Raw genomic sequence first — 19,046 nt, 5'->3', positions numbered from 1 at the left:
GCGGGTGGTGGGCGGAGTTAGAGTGCGACGTGACGACGTGGCGTGCACGAACGTTTAGCGCTCTACAGCTTACACGCTTCTGGCGCGGGCTCCCAGGGTTGAGTGGATCAGGGACATCGCGGGTAGGGGAATCGTGTTAGTTTACATCCGCCGCGGTGTTCCCCCGTCCCCTTGGCTCAGCACCTGAGGGTTCGCATCCCTTCGGCGTATTCGCGTGGGGTCAGTGCTCCCTCTGTCCCTGGCCTAGTCACGTGGGGTCAGGGTGCAGTGATCCCTCTGTCCCTGGCCAGGCAATGTGGGATCAGTGCCCACTTTCCCCCTGGCCAGGCAATGTGGCGTCATTGCTTCCTCTCCCCTTAGCTGGGCAATGTGGGATCAGTGCCCCCTCTAGCCTGACACTGTGGGGTCGGTGCTCCCTCTCCCCCTAGCCGGGTAATGTGGGATCAGTGCCCCCTCTTCCCCTGGCTGGGCAACGTGGGATCAGTGCACCATCTTTCTCTAGCTGGGCACTGTGGGGTCAATGATCATCTTAGGAGCGCAGTGCCCCCTTTTTCTCTGGCCAGGCATTTGGCCATCTGTAAGGAGCAAGTAGGCTTTCTGCACGTGTCCATGAGACCTTTGACTACAGAAAGTGGAAAAAGTGAGTTTGCAGCCAAGTCCCATATGAACTGAACCTGGAGTATGTAGCATTTCCGTAAAGATCCTGGAGAAGGTTGTCAGGAGCCATGGGAATTTATCACTTCTCATGCTGGGATTCAATTGTTGCATCTTAACAGCAGCCCTGACTGAAACCACAAAACCATCGCAGTGAATTTTAGAGATAATGGAAACTGCAGATGCTGGAGAATCCAAGATAACAAAGTGTGGGGCTGGATGAACACAGCAGGCCAAGCACCATCTTACGAGCACAAAAGCTGACGTTTCGGGCCTAGACCCTCCCGAAACGTCAGCTTTTGTGCTCCTAAGATGCTGCTTGGCCAGCTGTGTTCATCTAGCCCCACATGTTGCGGTGAATTTTAGTTTCTTATATTCATTTTTGGCACATGGATGCTGCTGGCTAGACAACATTTATTTTGTGGTTGAAGTAGTGTCTTTTCAGTCTGTGTAGTCACAGTTGATTAACATTGCATTGAGGTGCATAGATGAATGGCTATAACATATTTCTAATTTTGGCTTTCAACTGACAGCTGAATCCAAGTTCTGCCGTGTTAGATATTGGGATTCAAAGAAGGGGCATCCTTTCAATTTGTATACCACATTTTAGTTTGATATTACATCTAAAAAAATGTATTAATTTAATAAGAGATAACAAGCTGTAGCGCTGGATGAACACAGCAGGCCAAGCAGGAAGGCTGACGTTTCAGGCCTAGACCCTTCAAGTTCTGGTATATTCGTATTGCCATTTCAAGATATATAATGTCTGGCAGAATTTGTTACACTTACTCAGTGACAATTTTTCCTTATTAACCAGACCGCAACGTGATTTATTTTTGTTGTTTTGACAAATGCTAGCCTTATTTTGCCAAATCTAACCTGAGGTTATAGAGGGACTGCTACACTGTTAATATGCGATCTTTCAGAAGCAACACTAAACTAAGTTTCTTTCTGTGCTCTTAGATGCACAAAAAAGATTCCATGGTACTATTTTGAAATACAGTAGGGGAGTTTAGGGGAGGCAATGGCCTAGTGGTATTATCACTGGACTGTTAATCCAGAGACCCAGATAACATTCTGGTTTTGAATTCTGCAACAGCAAATGGTGGAATTTGAATTGAACAAAATACCTGGAATTAAAAATCTAATGACCGTGAATCCATTGCAAATTGCCAGGAAAAATCCACCTGGTTCACTAATGTTCTGTAGGGAAGAAAACTGCCATCCTTACCTGGTTTGGCCTACATGTGACTCCAGACCCACAGCAACGTGGTTGACTCTGAATGCCCTCTGGGCAAGTAGGGATGGAGAGTAAATGCCATGGAGCCAATTATGTCCTCATCCCATTAATGAATAAAGGAGAAAAGAAGTTCTTGTCCATCATCTCTCAACCAACTTCGTTCAAAAGTTTGCCATTTAGATAAATGATTTGGATGAGCATATGTAAGGCATGGTTGGTATGTTGCAGATGACACCTAAATTGGTGGTGTAGTGGACAGTGAAGAAGGTTCTTTAAGATTACAAAGAGATCTTGATCAATTGGGTCAGTGGGCTGAGGAGTGGCAGATGGAGTTTAATTTTGATAGATATAAGGTACTGCATTTCGGTTCCACAAAGAAGGACAGGACTTGTACAATTAATAGTAGGGCCCATAGCAGTGTTGTACAACAGAGAGACCAAAGGGTTCAGGTACATAATTCTTGCATCACAAGTAAGCAGGGTGGTTAAGAAAGTGTTTAGAATGCTTGCTTTTATTGCTCAGACGTTTGAGTATAGGAGTTGGGATATCATGTTCAGGTTGTATAGGACATTGGTAAAGCCTCTTCTGGAGTACTGTGTGCAGTTCTGGGTGCCCTGTTATAGGAAGGATGTTATTAAATTGGAGATGATTCAGAAAAGATTCACCAGGATGTTGCTGGGAATGGAGGTTTGAGATATAAAAATCGACTGGAAAATTGATAGACTTTTTTTGAGCGTAGGAGGTTGAGGGCTAATGTTGCTGATACTTATAATGTCATGAGGGTTGTAGATAAGGTGAATGACAAAGGTCTTTTCTGTAGGTGGGGGAGTTAAAACAAGGGGGACAATTTTTAAGGCAATAGGAGAAAGATTTAAAAACAATATTAAGAGCACCTTTTGCACACAGTGGTTCGTGTATGGAACGAACTCAGAGAAAGTGATGGATGCAGGTACATCTACAACATTTAAAAGACATTTGGATAGGCTCATGAATAGGAAAGGTTTGGAGGGATTTGGGCCAAATGCAGACAGGTGGGACTACTTTCTTCTGGAAACATGGTCAGCATTGAGTGGTTAAGCTGAAGGGTCTGTTTCCATGCTGTATAGCTCAATAACATTGCTGTTTATTGGAGCATCCTTTATGAAAATTAGCTGTCACATTGCCTATGTTGCAACAGTCAGAACTGTCTCTACAGTGAAGTTATTCAGGGAAGCACTCTGGGCCCCATGCTGGGACTGTAAGCATGTGGGCTGGGGGAAGTAACCAGAAGCCAGGGTAGGGATGACCTTTCGAAGATATGTGTGTGGCACTGCTGGACTTGGTCTTGAATTTGACTGGAATCTGTATTGCTGTAATTGTACAGGACCATGATCACATCTGGAGTATTGTGTGCAGTTTTCGTCTCCATATCTGAGTATGGATGTTCTGGTTATGTAGGGAGTCCAGTGAAGGTTTACCAGACTCATTCCTGGTATGGCAGGACGAATGTGTGAAGAGAGGCTGGAACAATTTAGGACCATGTTCACTGGAGTTTAGAAGAACGAGGGGAATCTCATAAAAACCTAGAAAATTCTAACAGGACTAGGCGGAGTAAATGCAGAGTGAACATTCTTGATGACCTGGGGTTTCAGATCCAGGGGTCACAGTCTAAGGATATAAAGTAGGACATTTAGGTCTGACATGAGGAAAATTTCTTCACCCAGAGAGTGGTGAGCCTGTGGAGTTCTCTGTGACAGAATGCGGTTGAGACCAAAACATTAAATGATTTCAGCAAGGAGTTAGATATAGTTCTTAGGGCTAAAAGTGTCAAAGGGTGTGGGGAGAATTGAGGAACGGGCTGCTGAGCTGGAAGATTAGTGTGCTCATATTGAAGAGCAGAGCATTCGCGAAGGGTCAAATGGCTTACTCCTGCTCCCATTTTCTTTGTTTCCAGTTTTGTGGAAAGGCAGCAAAATACCATTCAGTCAAACAAGCACTGAAACAAATGGAAGACAGGGGAAGTGAGAGAGACTCAGTGTGATTTGTCTCACGAAGGTGCAGGCTCACAACCCCGTCGGGATGGCTCTGACAGCAGTGACCTCACTTCAAAAGAATTTTATTGGCTATGAAGTGATTTAAGTTGTCTTGAGGCAATAAATGGCGCTATAGAAATACAAATCTTTTAAAATATTCATGTCAGATACATGAATGATGTCAATTGTTATCATTCTGTTGTTAGTATACAGAGAGCTTTGTCAGATATTGTATTATAATTTTCTTTACTTACACACTCATGAGCACTCTATGTTTACTATACCTGTGTGTCCATTCATTCACTCATAATTCATTACTAACTCACTCGCAAGTACACTATGTTGACTGTACGCATTTATATTCATACATTCATAAAACTGCATTTTTGTAGTAATTATATAAACCAAATTAAACATCCCTTCTAACTCATTACTGTTTCTTTACAACCTTTCCATTCTTGTCGGCCCATGCTGCAAGCAGTGTTTAGACCTGTTTCCGTATCAAAGACTTACCCTGAATAAGTGTTAATACCATAACCTACTGAGACAATTCCAACCCCGCCGTTCTGTCTCCATAACCCACTTGAAACTATGGAAAGGTTATAATATTAATTAGGTTGCAGACATCAGACAGTTTCTTCCGCTAGTATGTGACATTTTAGATACATATTAAATGGGGCTGCTACCCCCCCTTTAAGAAATTTACAAAACAGCGCTTCCATGAAACTGCATGAATTGATGTGTAAAAGCTATCAAAACCAGCAGTAGTAATTGAAATCTCATGACCCAAGCTATGGGATATCAGTTTAATATCCTCCATACTTTTATTTAGTACACATATAATTTCTCTCTTATTTAGGTCATATAGGTCTAGTATTTTTACAAGCATTACTAACTGTAAAGACAAAAGGACTAACACCACCTAATTATGAGATAACAAGGTGTAGAGCTGGATGAACACAGCAGGCCCAGCAGCATCAGAGGAGCAGGAAAGCTGATTTTTGGGTCTGGTCCCTCACCTAATTATGCAAGCTCAGACCAGACAGATATTCTAATCCCATCAGGAATAACAACCAGCATTGGTTGCGCTTAAACCATCTCTTGCTCCCCCATGACAGATGTTGCACAAACTTTTGAGTACAATAGATACATGTATAACACCACAGTGCTAACATTTTAATGCATGTAACAATTGTGTGTAAAGAGACTACTGTAAAACCATACTTCAGATTCGATCGCCACCTTGACCTGTGCTACTGCGCTTGCTCAATAAAGAGGATATTTCGCCACTCCGATCTCGATCGTTATTGCACAATATCCCACAACTTGAAGGAGTGAGAGTGTAAAATTGAAATACTGCAAATGCTGGAAATCTGAAGCGAAAACAGAAAATGCTGGAAAAGCTAAGCCAATCTAGCAATGCCTGTGGAGAGAGAAACAGAGTAAACATTCTGAATCCAGTGTAGCTCTTCACTGGAACAGTTCCAAAGAACAGGCATTCTGAATTTGAGCATAAGTGTTTGTTGATAAGAATTGACGAGAACTCTTCAAGTTTGAAAGAGAATACTGGTATGTTCATTGGAGTCATTGTAAATTATAAGGTACACACATATCAACTGCTTTTTTTTTAGCAAGATTACTTTATTAATATTGAGATTGTACTACAAACAATATCAAACTTGCATTGATATAATACCTTTTTACATAGTAAGATGTCTCAAGTGACAATATTAATGAGTTACAGTCAATCCAGTGAGATATTACTTTTAAAATTAAGCGTTGCTGTTTTAGGACAGAGAAGAAGTTGTTTCTGTCAGAAATTTGTGCGACTTTGGAACGCTGCCTCAGAAGGTGGTGTCATTGAACATTTTTAGCATTTTATAATATGGTCTCAATATAATATTTATATAGTAAACCAGCTAAAACATAAGCAGTTAATGTTTTTGTATTTTACAATTATTCTAGTGAACACACCAGTATGCCCTTTCAAACTTGAGCACTTTCAGTCATTTCTTATCAACTTTTAAGGCAGAAGTAAATAGATCCTTGTTAGACAAGGGAATGAAAGTTGCTAGAGGTAGACAGGAATGTGGAATGCAGAACGCAAACAATACAGCAATGATTTTATTGAATGGAGGAGCAGATGTGAAGAGCCACACGGCCTATTTATGCTCCTAATTTGTCTGTTCATATGTATCACAGTATAAGTCACTTGATATATAAAATTGACACAGTGTGGAGCTGAAGGAACCCACAGGCCAGGTAGCATCAGAGGAGCGGGAAAATTGACATTTCGGGTTGGGACTCTTCCTCAGAAATTATTTCTGAACAAGTGGCCTGATCCGCAACATCAACTTTCCTGCTCCTCAGATGCTGCCTGGCCTGCTGTTCCTCCAGTTCCACACTGTGTTATCTCTAACTCCAGATTGTGCAGTTCTTGCTATCTCTCTATTTATTTTAACTGGCTTATTGTACAGTAAGTGAAATTGATAAATACTTATTTCAGTCTTAGCCATTAAAACATAAACTTTCTTTTACCTTTTACAGATGCAGGGAACTTTTAAAATAAATAACGTAAGTAGGATGGGCCACCAACCAGATGAACTAATTTTTTTTCTATTTTTTTCTTTGTAGTTAAGCTCCTGGCTGTATTGATATTTCTTCCTAGTGTCGCAGTTGCATGGTTCATCAGATGGCTGATAATGCCAAAAGACTGTGTAAACGCAAGAGAGCAGGAGAAAATGGTACAGAAGAAATAAAAAAGAAAACAACGAAAATCCAAAATAGGACCACTGCGGAAAGCGACATTAGACAAAGTAGCCAAATTCACCCAAAGGTAAAGAAACTAAAAACATAGGTCATTACATGTCTGATTAAATTCAAAGTGTTTGCCATTGTGAACTGAATTGGAGCTTTAATATTATTCACAGGGTACAATAATCAGGGAACCTGATGCGACAAGCACAGATGGCCAGGTTGGCATAGGTTCTGTAGAATTGCCTGCAGAATTAATTAACTGAGTATGAAGTATTGGTCAGCTGTCCACCTTAACTTTTCAGTGAGTGCACTATGGTATGCGGTTTGCTCTGCACTTGCTTCTACAGTTCCCACTTTTGCAAGGGGGAAGATGGCGGTATATTGTTAGTGTAGTTGAACTGGGAATGTAGAGGCTGAGGCTAATGCTCTGCAGGCAAGGGTCCAAAGCCCATCCAAAAATTGGTGAAATTTGAGTTAAGTTAATAATAATCGTGCAATATGAAACTTTTCTTGACTGCAATCAAATTTACTTCATGACTGCAAAGAGCTTGCACTGCACTGGTTGTGACAACTGCTATCTAAATGCCAGTTTTTCTTTAAAATGCTCTCTACTATTCCAGACCACGTGCTTTGTCTACTGTTTCACTCCTTCTCAGTCCTCTGATTTTGTTCATTTTACTGTCCTTAAGCTGCTTAGGCCTCTGCTCTAGAATTCACCCCTACCTGTCAGGTTTTAAGAAGCATCTTAATAACAGTAATGTAATAAAAGAAAAGTACTTCAGCTGCTGAAGACCTGAAATAAAAACAGGATGTGCTGGAAAAACTCAGCAGGCTGCTTGCATCTGTGGAAGAGAAACAGAATTGACGTTTCAAGTTCAATATGACTCTGCTTTGAAGTTTTAGAAGAAAATTCATATTGGATTCAAAATGTAATGCTATTTCTGTCTCTACAAAAATTGCCAGAGGGGATGAGTTTCTCCAGCACTTTCTTCTTATAGATTAGATTAGATTCTCTACAGTGTGGAAACAGGCCCTTCGGCCCAACAAGTCCACACCGCCCCTTGCAGCATCCCATCCTGACCCAACCCCCTATAATCCCCCTATACCTTAAATACTACTTCTGAGTAGGCAATTGATTATGCAGAAAACTTACAAACTGGCCCTGTCAATAAACTGGCAAAATTTATATACTGCAGATACCGAAGTTTACTGTATTATCACAGTCCCTGCGAGGTCTGAGTAGTTAGCTAATGGACAAGTGAGAAGGCTGCCTGCCAGTCAGTTATTTAAGGCAAAGTTGCATTATTATTTAAATTATTTATGCTGTAAATAAAGTGTAACAGTCATGTGTATACCCCATGTATTAGGTTTCTATTAGTGTGTGTTTTTACATTGATTCTGTGGACGCCTTGGTCAGCCAAAATATTTGATCAGCTGGTACACTCTTGTTCCCATAGGTGCCAGTTAATAAAAAGTTTGCTGTATTCTGTACTAAGTTAGGTTGTTTCACTTGTTATTGATGCTTTTTATATTTAATCTATTTTTGGTACAACATCTTACCATTCTGTTGCACAAAGCTGGCTTTCTTGAATGCAAAGTTATCTCATCTTTGTTACATTCAGTAGCAATTTCTAAAATAAGCAGCTTGTGAAAGCCATGATTGATATTGTTTGTGGTCACAATCTTATTACTTTGTAAATAAACACAATTAAATAAGTAAAGGTGTGATTTTTTTTTCCTCACGGCCTACATTAGTTCTTAAATAACTGTTTGTACCCCGTCGTTAATGTAACAGCTTAAATAATAATTAGAAATAGATTATTTTTTGTTAAGTTTGGAGCAGTTTTATTTGTAGGTTCCTTTGATAGCATATTTTCAACTGGTCATCTCCTTCATGCCTACTTGCATCCTGCAGCTTTTGATTAGAAGCTGCAAGGTCCCTCAAGGATTCACTTGCCCTGATTAATAGGACTGTGTCTTAGCCCCTGTTCACACCTCCCCTGCTAGACTAGCTGAGATCAGTCTGAAGCCAGCATTAGGAAACATGGGCATGAATTCAGGCTTTGTGATGCAGTGTTTCACCTTTTTAGAATATGATTTTTTAAGTTTAAAATCTTGCAAGTTCTTTATGTACCACAATCAAACAATTAAGTCATTGTTTTCAAAACGGTCCTGTAATCCTGTTCCACAACCATAATTTTGTGTCTTTTGTATGTATTTTATAGCATGTACCTGTTTTCACCATCAATCCAGAAAGCAACCCCTGTGCTGTTACTTATGAGCAGCTCTCTGAGCTGATAAACTATGCTGTATTGGGGAAAGTGAGAAGTTCTCTTCCCAGGTAATGTACATTAGATGCTTATGGTCAACTCTGCATCACTCTGTCATCATGAGAGCTCCCTGTCTTGGGGGCTTTGACTTTGTTTTCTTTTCAGTTGAGCTAGCATCACTCTTTCTGTGCAGCTCCCTTGGTCTTTCAGTACAGGTGCTGAAGTGCAGAGATTTTCATTCTCCTACTGCCCCTAATGCAGTAAAGTCTCTCCCTTTCTGTGTATAAAATTGTTTCCAAATTTTGTGCAAAACCGTCATGTGGTATTCATAAAATAATCCATAACCAAGAAATCTGGCAAAAATTGTGGATGTAGGCAGCGTTTTCTGTGCAATTTTATGGAAGCATTTTGGATTTTCACAGAACTGTCACAATCTCAGATGTACTTTATTTGATAGTAATGCTGCAATTGGTGAAGCATAAATGGCTTCTTTAGAACCTGATTGACCTACCGTGCATTTCCAACATGCTCTGTTTATAGAGATAACAAGGTGTAGAGCTAGATGAACACAGCAGGCCGCACAGCATCAGAGGAGCAGGATGGCTGATGTTTCGGTCCTAAACCCTTCTTCAGAAACGCCAGCTTTCCTGCTCCTCTGATGCTGCTTGGCCTGCTGTGTTCGTCCAGCTGTACACCTTGTTATCTCAGATTCTGCAGCATCTGTAGTTCCTACTATCTCATGCTCTGTTTATATTTCTGAATTTGAGTAACCTGTCCAGCAGAAATCATTCATTGAATGGAAGTTTTCATCTGTACTTTATAAAAGTTGAACCAGGCAAAAATACTATCCTAAAGCAATTAAAACACTGCAGAATTTTTCTGAATATTTAAGGCTGAGAGGTGCCATAGAAACAGATGGCTATTTGTTTGACACTGCACACCTTGGAACATTTACTTGGAATTTAATTATAAAGCATTGCTCTTGATTGATCTGTAAGTCAGATAAAGATACTTTGCTATTCCAGTCAAGGCCTTTATCTTATTTTGCTGCTTCTGAGAATATTCCAAATGGTCATTAAAAGTGTTTGACTGACAAGAAGGTGTTTTAGTGCCATTTTCTTCCTACAGCTGGTGCCAAGTTCACAAACAGGAAGAACTGAAAGGAGTAGCAGTGATTGTTCTACATGGAGTGAGCCAGATGCACTTCTACAGCTACTATCTCCAATTTAAGCAGCTGAAGAAAACGTTTAGATTTGTAAGTTTACTGTTTCCATTATTGCATTTCCAAATCCATTTAAAGGTAACTCTATATCCTGACCCATTTGAATATGGGATTACAGTGAACTAACATCGAAGGCAGGCTGTTCAATGGAGCGGGACAATGTGGGTGTTTATACAGCACAGCTTAAATAGTGGTCCATGCTATTATCAATTAAGTTAGCTTCGTCATGGAAATTGACAAGACAAAGTTGAACACGTCTACTCTGACTTTGAAATTGAGTTATTAAAATTCACATCCACTTGTATTATGCCATACCAAATATGCCACTCTGTCTGTGTTAGTGTTTCGGGGAAGGTGGCGGCATAATGGTCATGTCATTGGATTTGTAATCCAGATCCACAGGCTAATGTTCTAGGGACATAGCAGATGGTAAAATTTGAACCCAGTAAAAGCTAGCCTAATGGCAACCATTTAACCACTCTTAATTGTCCTGTAAAACCATCAGTTTCACTCATGTTCTTTAGGGAAGAAAATCTGCCATCCTTAATAAAGTCTGGTCCACGAGTGACTCCATACTTATAGCAATGTGGTTGTCTCTAAACTGCCCTCTGAGCTTTGAGGGATAAGTATTAAATGCCGGCCTAGCCCCTTGATCCCACAAACAAGTATGGAAAAGAAAAACTGCCTCACTGATGCTACTCTGGCCAGCCTTCGTCTCATTTCGAGAGAGGGATTTCTCACTGTAAGCCTGTGCCAGCTCACAGGTCACCACTTCTATAAACACGTGTTACCTTGCTTCTTAGGTGCATGGAAAGCCAAGGATTTGACCTCTAACCCTTCCATTCCCTTCCCAAAACCCTCGCCTAACCATGTTCAAGATTGAGCAGCTGAACTGCCTGTTAAATTCTACTGCTGTCCCAATGAGACCACTCGCAGAGTAGAACAGATCCTGAAACCTTTCCATTTGGTAGCAGGAATATAAAGACACAAATCACACTACAGATTTTTTTTCTTCATTATGAGGATAAACTTGTTGGATATGCAAATGGAAATAGTAATTTTATGAATTTTCATTTTGCAAGTTGGAAATTTTCTAGGAGGCATCTCTGACAGAGTCCAGCTGACACAGCTCATGTCTAATGGGGTGGTTGTTCCCAGAAATAATGTCACAAGCCCCACACTGGGAGATTTTTTTTAAATTTAATTTTCACATTCAAAATACTGAACAACTGTGTTGAATAAAGGCTCCTGCCACAGGCACAACAATTTTTAAATGTAAAAATGGCTTTCCAGGAGACCCCAACTACCAAAGATTACGTTAGTTTATAGAAAATAGGAACTGTAAATAAATAATACAAGATGGAGTTAAGCCATATCTTTTGATGCTTTGCAAAGTCTTTTTGATACCATCCACAAAATGTCCTGTCAAAACATACCTTGACATATTTGCAATGAAAATTTTAATAAGGTCTAACAAATTGAGGATCCGTTAATTCTGACTTGATTCTGTTATCAGATTATTTGCTAATAATAAGTTTAAGTTTGCATCTAGTTGCAAATGCAGTAAGTAAGTAATAAGACAGGAGCTGCACATAAATGCATGTCTCATTTACTGAGACTGATACTGCCTCTGTGCATGTGCAAGAAATGCTTCCTTAGTATTGACAGTAATATCTAGACCTAAACTTAGTTGTGTGTGTAAATATTTTCAAATGAAAGCAGCCAATAGGATTTCATTTGGCTGGGATGTGCTAACAGTGGATCAAATGATAGTGAATGACCACTTGGCCAAGACAGCTGCCTCCATTTGTGGATCTCTACAATGGCATGAATTCCCTTATGGGGAGAAAACTAATAAAGCTAATTTGTTTATTTTAAATAAAAAGACATCATGCTTTTAAAAATAATCAACCTACTAAATTGATGACTGTAAAATGAACAGTTTCTTGCAGAATGTCCCTAGTACCTAACTGATCATATCTTCTGAGGAAGGGTCACTGAACCCGAAATGCTAACTCTGTTTTCTCCTTCACGGATGCTGCCAGATCTGCTGAGCTTTCCAGCAACTTTGTTTATGCACTTGATTTACAGCATCTGCAGTTCTTTTGGCTTTTAGGTCATATCTGTTTTTCTATTGATGTTCACATAATACTGTAACTACTTTTATTCTTCTTTCTGTTTACTTATAGAGATTTAGCATGCCCCCTCCTCCTGATGACTTTCTACTTCGTATTTTTGGAACTGAGAAATTGCTCCCACAAGATAAAAGTCCCATCGTCAATGGTAATGACGCAACAACACAATATAATTATTGCACAAAAGGTCAGAATACGTGTTTTGTTTTCTGTTACTTTTGCGCTAAAACATGAGATTAAGCTGACTCAATGCAACCTGCTTGGCTTTTGGCTATCTGCTCACTTACCAACTGAAACAAAATACCTCAAGTTACAAGTCTGCCTATGAACAGACCAGTGAAGTGCACAAGATGATGCATGTCCAGAACAGATCATAATTTTACAATTTGTACTCCTGAGATGCTGCTTGGCCTGCTGTGTTCATCCAGCTTCACACTTTGTTATCTTGGATTCTGCAGCATCTGCAGTTCCCATTATCTCTGATCACAATTTTATTTTCCTGATTTATGTTGGTCTGCATGGGAACATTTCTGAATAAAAAACACTGAAACCACTCGTGCTCAAGTGAATAACTAGTACACCCAAAACAATATCCATAGTGGACCCAAACTTAGTTGCATGCATAAATATTTACAAATCAAATATAAATATTTTTCGGGCTTAATGTAGGTATGGAATGGATCAGAGAATGTGGAAATTGGGGATGCAAAACAAAAAGCTGCACTTTAAAGCAAATGCTGTTTGGTTAAGAAGAATGTAGTAACAAATCTAGCTCTTCATTTCAGGTACATCTGCGGTAAATGGTCATTGTTTTATAACAGGGGATAATAGCTGTGGACCATCAGACGTTGACAGTCACCCCATTATTGTTAAATATGGCAGAAAGAAACAAGGCTTGACCAGTTTTTTGTTGAGTCAAGAAGAGCTGATGAAGAATGATTATCCTGTTACAGGTCAGTATACTTTTCATACACAGCTAAACACACCTTCGCTGTGTTACTTGCCCTGTGATGTTGAAACTGTACCCAGACTACATTTTTGAGACTGCTGTACTTGTATCCTAACTACTTCAGGTTCTGTATTTAGACAGCCTTAATAATTAAATTCTTATTACCTTTGTGCCTTTGAGATTACTGTCACTGGAATTTGATAGCCATTTATATTTTTTGATGAACAAAAACAAAGTTGCTGGAAAAGCTCAGCAGGCCTGGCAGCATCTGTGGAGGAGAAAAAAGAGTTAACATTTCGGGTCCGGGGACCCTTCCTCAGACCTCCTCAGTTCTGAGGAAGGGTCACCGGACCCGAAATGTTAACTCAGTTTTCTCCTCCACAGATGCTGCCAGACCTGCTGAGCTTTTCCAGCAACTTTGTTTTTGTTCCTGATTTACAGCATCGGCAGTTCTTTTGGTTTTTGTATTTTTTGATGACTTGATTGTGATAACAAAAAAATGTTGTCCATAAATTGCTTTAGCTACTGAATCCATTTTCTGCTTACATATCTAGTTCTATAGAAAGATGTTGGATGATAAGGAGTTTTATGGGCAGTTTTAATTGTTTGGTTATGTTGCATGTGTATATACTATGGTTGTAAAATAGCTTTATTTTACTGTCTCAGCAGCATGACCACTGTACTCCTGTGCTTTCTTTTTCAAAATATATTAGGCAGTCCTCATTCAGACGGATTTGTCCAAAGTGGGTGTACAGCTAAAGTAACTGACAACAGTCCATTGTTGGGCCTAGACTGTGAAATGGTAAGTTACTTTTGCTGTTTAAAACCCACCGTAGTTAAAAATTGTAAGTTGAAGCAAGAGGAATGTGATAGGTTTGGGCCAAGTTATGAATGAATGTAAGGCTGTGCTATTACAAACTGTCTCTAAGCCAGAATTCTTTTCAGCATAATTTCCCTCTTTATTACTTATAGCGTATGATGTAGGCATAGTAGTAGTTTGTTTGGCAGCAGGCCCCCCACCCCCCATCACATTTATTTCTGAGACCCCTTCTCCCTCCCCAGCCCCAATGAAGGATGTAAAGCCAAAACATTGACTTTTCTGCACCTCTGAATCTGCCTGACATGCTATGTTCCTCCAGCTCTACTGATTTAACACTCCGTGCTCCTGATCACAAGTGGTATCACTCACATTCTTAAAAAAGGTCTTGTTGTGTCCCTGGTCAACCAACATGATTCCTTCCACATTGTGTTTGCCACTCACACTGAATTTCCATTGTCCTGTAAGATAGGACATCATGGCTGCTGATCATCGCTGGTTAATGTAAAGTTATACTTTCTATATCCACATGAGCAAGTACTCATTATCAGGGCACTCTACGGCCTTGCTAGTAAAGTGCTAAGTCTGGTTTTATAAGTAGGACCTAAACATTTCTTGATCCCCGCAGGACTAGGACTTAGAACTAGGATAGTGATTGGTGAATGTTAGTTTTGACAATTGCAACTTTTTAATGCCTGTGTGAATTTTTAAACTGTCTTTTTGCATTGAATATGGTCATATGGCATCTCCCTAATGTATGTTTTCACCTACTCAAGGTGAGCATGTAGTCATCCATTACCCCCAAATGTGTACTATTATCCATGTATTGCTTGATCTGCTTTCCTTCCCCTTTAGGGGTTGGGCTAGTGCGACAAATTTTGGGACCTGCCTTAAACCAGCGTTTAAAATCAATATCTGGAACCAGGCAACATTCAGGGTGATCAGTTTGTTTGAAGTGCACATTCTTTGAAAACACTCAATAATCATGTCTAATCAGCAGGCTACAGGTCTCTGGGTTCCCTGAGCAATTCTGTTCCCTGAGAGTTGACCATATGTGAATTGCTGCTTCTTTAACCTTGGTATGAACGTTTGAAATTAAAAATGACTAGAACTTCCTCCACAGATGTGGCAGCATGCTTTAGCTTTAATAGCTCAGTGTCATTGTTACCTAGTAACTTGGGTCTTTACATTTCAATGATTTCCCACAGTCCTGTCACTTAATTGCTGGATTTTAGATAAATCATCAAGTCTATCCAAACTTCCCAATTTCTTTTCTTAACTGTTTGAAATTCAAAATACCTAAATGTGCGCTTCTAAATCCTGAATAGCAACATCCAAAATTAAAATAAATTCCTCTTTACTACTGAGAACTACAACAGAAACCAGATCCTTAAAACCTTAAATTTTGCAACATTTTTAACCTACGATCTGTTCAACCCAATACAGAACTCTTTATAATTACTCCAGACATTAGAAATAAATCCATTTGCGTCTCACACACAGAATAAGAACAGCACACACTCTTGAGGAAAGGAAAATGGAGAGAAATTGATTATGATACCCTAAGCAGCAAACTGCTTTAAAACCATACACAAGTTTGCTAGTGGTGTGCCACAAGGATCTGTTTTGAGACGACTCCTGTTTGTCATTTTTATAAATGACTTGGACGCAGACATAAGTGGATGGGTTAGTAAGTTTGCAGATGACACTAAAGTCGGTGGAGTGGTGGACAGTGTGGAAGAATGTTGCAGGTTGCAGGGAGACTTGGATAAACTGCAGAATTGGGCAGAAAGGTGGCAAATGGAGTTCGATGCAGGTAAATGTGAGGTGATTCACTTTGGGAAGAATAATAGGAAGGCAGAATACAGGGTCAATGGAAAGATTCTTGGTAGCGTGGATATACAGAGGGATCTTGGTGTCCATGTGCATAGATTCCTGAAAGTTGTCACCCAGGTTGATAGTGCTGTTAACTTGGCATACGGTGTGTTAGGTTTTATTGGTAGAGGGATTGAGTTCCGGAGCCATGATGTCATGCTGCAACTGTACAAAACGCTAGTGCGGCCTCACTTGGAATATTGCGTGCAGTTCAGGTCGCCCCATTACAGGAAGGATGTGGAAGCATTGGAAAAGGTGCACAGGAGATTTACCAGGATGTTGCCTGGTCTGGAGCGAAGGTCTTATGAAGAAAGGCTGAGGGACTTGGGTCTGTTCTCATTGGAGAGAAGAATGCTAAGAGAGGATTTAATAGAGACGTACAAGATGATCAGAGGATTAGATAGGGTGGACAATGAGAGTCTTTCTCCTAGGATGATGATGTCAGCTTGTACAAGGGGGCATTGCTGCAAATTGAGGGGTGATAGATTTAAGACAGATGTCAGAGGCAGGTTCTTTACTCAGAGAGTGGTAAGGATGTGGAATGCCCTGCCTGCCAATGTAGTTAACTCAGCCACATTAGGGGCATTTAAACAGTCCTTGGATAAGCATATGGATGATGATGGGATAGTGTAGGGGGATGGGCTCAGATTACTTCACAGGTCGGCGCAACATGAGGGCCGAAGGGCCTGTTCTGCGCTGTTTTGTTCTATGTTCTATGTACCACAAGGAGTCAAAATTCCTTTAAATGACATAGACATTGACCATGAAACTATAGCCACTGCTTGTTCAGCCCAACACTTCCAGTCACTCCAAAGACAGTGTAAAGAAATTGTTCCAACCCGAGGGTTATTCCATAAAATTGAAATGGGGGTCATTTATTGTTGTATTAATTTGGATTATTTCAGTGCCTGACCACAAAAGGGAGTGAGCTGACTCGTGTCTCTGTTGTCAGTGCAGATGGCAGATGTGTTATGGATGAGCTGGTGAAGCCAGACAACCCAATCCTCAACTACCTCACCAGGTAATGATTAAAATGTAGGATTTCTGGTGGATTCTTTTACTAATATATTGTTGGACTTATTAATAAATGGAATATAAGGGTCCCATTTAATGTGCTGTTATGCACTTTTCTTCAAGTATTGCATTTGTCAGAGTTTTGTGCCTTTTTGTGATGAGACAGAATTTCTGCTATGATAACATAAAGTTCTAAGTATATTGTGTGAACTGGGTAGCCTAGATGGCAGCACTTCCACATCAGTGGAAGAAGGTTGGGACCCTTCATCCATTCTGATGAAGGGTCACAACCCAAAACATCAACTTTCCTGCTCCTCTAGTGCTGCCTGACCTGCTGTGTTCCTCCAGCTCCACACTGTGTTGACGCTGACTCCAGTATCTGCAGTTCTTGCTATCTCTTCTTGGAAGAAGGTTGCGAGTTCAAGTCTCAATCCAGAGACCTGAGCACTAGATCAAGGCTGATACTCCAGTAAGTACTACGTAAGTACTAATCAAGTACTATATACATAGTAAGTACTATGAGATAGTATAAGTTGGTTGAAACATTAATCTGAGGCCCAGTGGGCTCTCTGCACTCAAAATAAAAAAACTCATAGTATAATTTTAGAGAGCATGGAAGTTTTCCACAACATTTATCCCTCAACAGTGTCATTTAAGAACAAATTATCTGGTGATTATTTTAATATTTATGGAACTAGCTTTTTTTGTAATGCAACAATGAATACAAATTTACTGAATTGACTGTATAGTGCTTTAGAACACACTGATAAAGGCATTTAACAAATGCACATTTTTTCTTCCCTTAGTTATAGCTTAGTTGAGGAGTAGTGGAAGAATTGCTTGCATTATTTTAGGCATAATGGGTATTATGTTATTTTGACATATGATTTTGTGGACTGCAATGATTTTGATACAACTCTAAGCACGTGATGGTAAAAACTGTGTCTTCCTGTGTGTGTGTTTGTAATGATAATTGGCAAAAAATAAACATGAAACAAATGAACATTCCTGGGTCAGAAATGTTACCATATGCGTTTCTAATGTGGAATTAATGTGGTTTACGAACAACGTAAAAGTGAAGCTAATTAGTGACTGATTAAATCAGTCCATGTAATCTGACATAATGGCGCAAATAAAGCATTAATAGACCATATATTAATCAGGAATACAGCTTTTCCACAGAACTTTCATATGTAATATACATAAAACTCAATTAACTCATCCATACTTTTAATAGAAACAGGAGGAAACTGTTGAAAGTTAGATTCTGCTAATCCTTACTAATCTATGTGTTTTAATATGAAGAGGCCAGTGTGTTGAAAATTTCCCATTTTGTTAAGTTTATTCTGGTGACCACATGGACTGGAATAAAATCTTTAATAGCTTGCTGCTGTTTTTCTTCTTAATCTCAAACCCCCTCATAAAATGTTAATTGGAGATGCAATTCCATATTATTACAGTATCTTTGAGAGCTTATGAGCCTTCTTCAAATATGCACATGGTGTAATCTGTGAGTAGCAGCTTCCGTCCAGTGTCGCTCGCAGTAGCCCTCAGATGTATGGTTTGTAGTTAGATGATTACTTTTTAGAATTGTGTAAAAGCTTTTATTTAATAGAACAAAAGTAGACTTATATGGCCATTAAGTGTGCATATTAAACAAAAATTGCCTTTCTCTTGTATAAATATTTGGCTAACTTTTAAGAAAAAGCTGTATTTAAAATTTTGATATTTTATGAAATCAAAGATCTGAGGTGTCACAAATTGCACAATTCAGGTTCTCTGGAATTACGAAGAAAATGCTGATGCCAGTGAAAACAAAGCTGAGGGATGTTCAAGCTAAGTTAAAGAAGATCTTACCCAGTGATGCTGTGCTTGTGGGCCATTCTTTAAACAATGACTTGAATGCATTAAAAGTAAGGATATATATGTCTGTGTAATTTTGTGCACACAATAGTTAGAGATATGAGGTAGCTTTTAGAACTGAGGTTGAATATTTCTCAAGGATTCAATTTTTACATACTGTAAAGATTGGAAAAAGGGCCATGTGGATCTCATTGACTATGAGTTCCTTGATTGGAGTTGTACACATGGGCCATTCAGG

At 39.6% G+C, this 19,046-nt stretch overlaps 1 protein-coding gene across 6 annotated transcripts in view; it reads left to right on the top strand.

The window, feature by feature from the left end:
• LOC125462176 (RNA exonuclease 5-like) overlaps positions 1-19,046 on the top strand; it is a 54,858-nt gene that overhangs the window by 12,846 nt on the left and 22,966 nt on the right. For 2 of the 6 annotated variants that reach the window (XM_059654098.1, XM_048551832.2), the window contains exons 1-9: positions 43-640; positions 6,541-6,742; positions 8,889-9,004; positions 10,062-10,188; positions 12,345-12,477; positions 13,076-13,243; positions 13,953-14,041; positions 16,837-16,952; positions 18,720-18,858. In XM_059654098.1, the coding sequence (XP_059510081.1) occupies positions 6,587-6,742; positions 8,889-9,004; positions 10,062-10,188; positions 12,345-12,477; positions 13,076-13,243; positions 13,953-14,041; positions 16,837-16,952; positions 18,720-18,858 (1,044 nt within the window). In that variant the 5' untranslated portion in view covers positions 43-640; positions 6,541-6,586. Of the gene's footprint in view, positions 1-28; positions 641-6,540; positions 6,743-8,888; positions 9,005-10,061; positions 10,189-12,344; positions 12,478-13,075; positions 13,244-13,952; positions 14,042-16,836; positions 16,953-18,719; positions 18,859-19,046 lie in introns of those variants that run through there. The other 4 variants (XM_048551831.2, XM_059654097.1, XM_059654096.1 and 1 more) reach the window with 4 other exon arrangements.

This window comes from Stegostoma tigrinum, chromosome 23 (genome assembly GCF_030684315.1).
Source record: "Stegostoma tigrinum isolate sSteTig4 chromosome 23, sSteTig4.hap1, whole genome shotgun sequence".
Lineage (NCBI taxonomy): Eukaryota > Metazoa > Chordata > Chondrichthyes > Orectolobiformes > Stegostomatidae > Stegostoma > Stegostoma tigrinum.
This window is presented reverse-complemented; position numbering and strand designations above follow the sequence as displayed.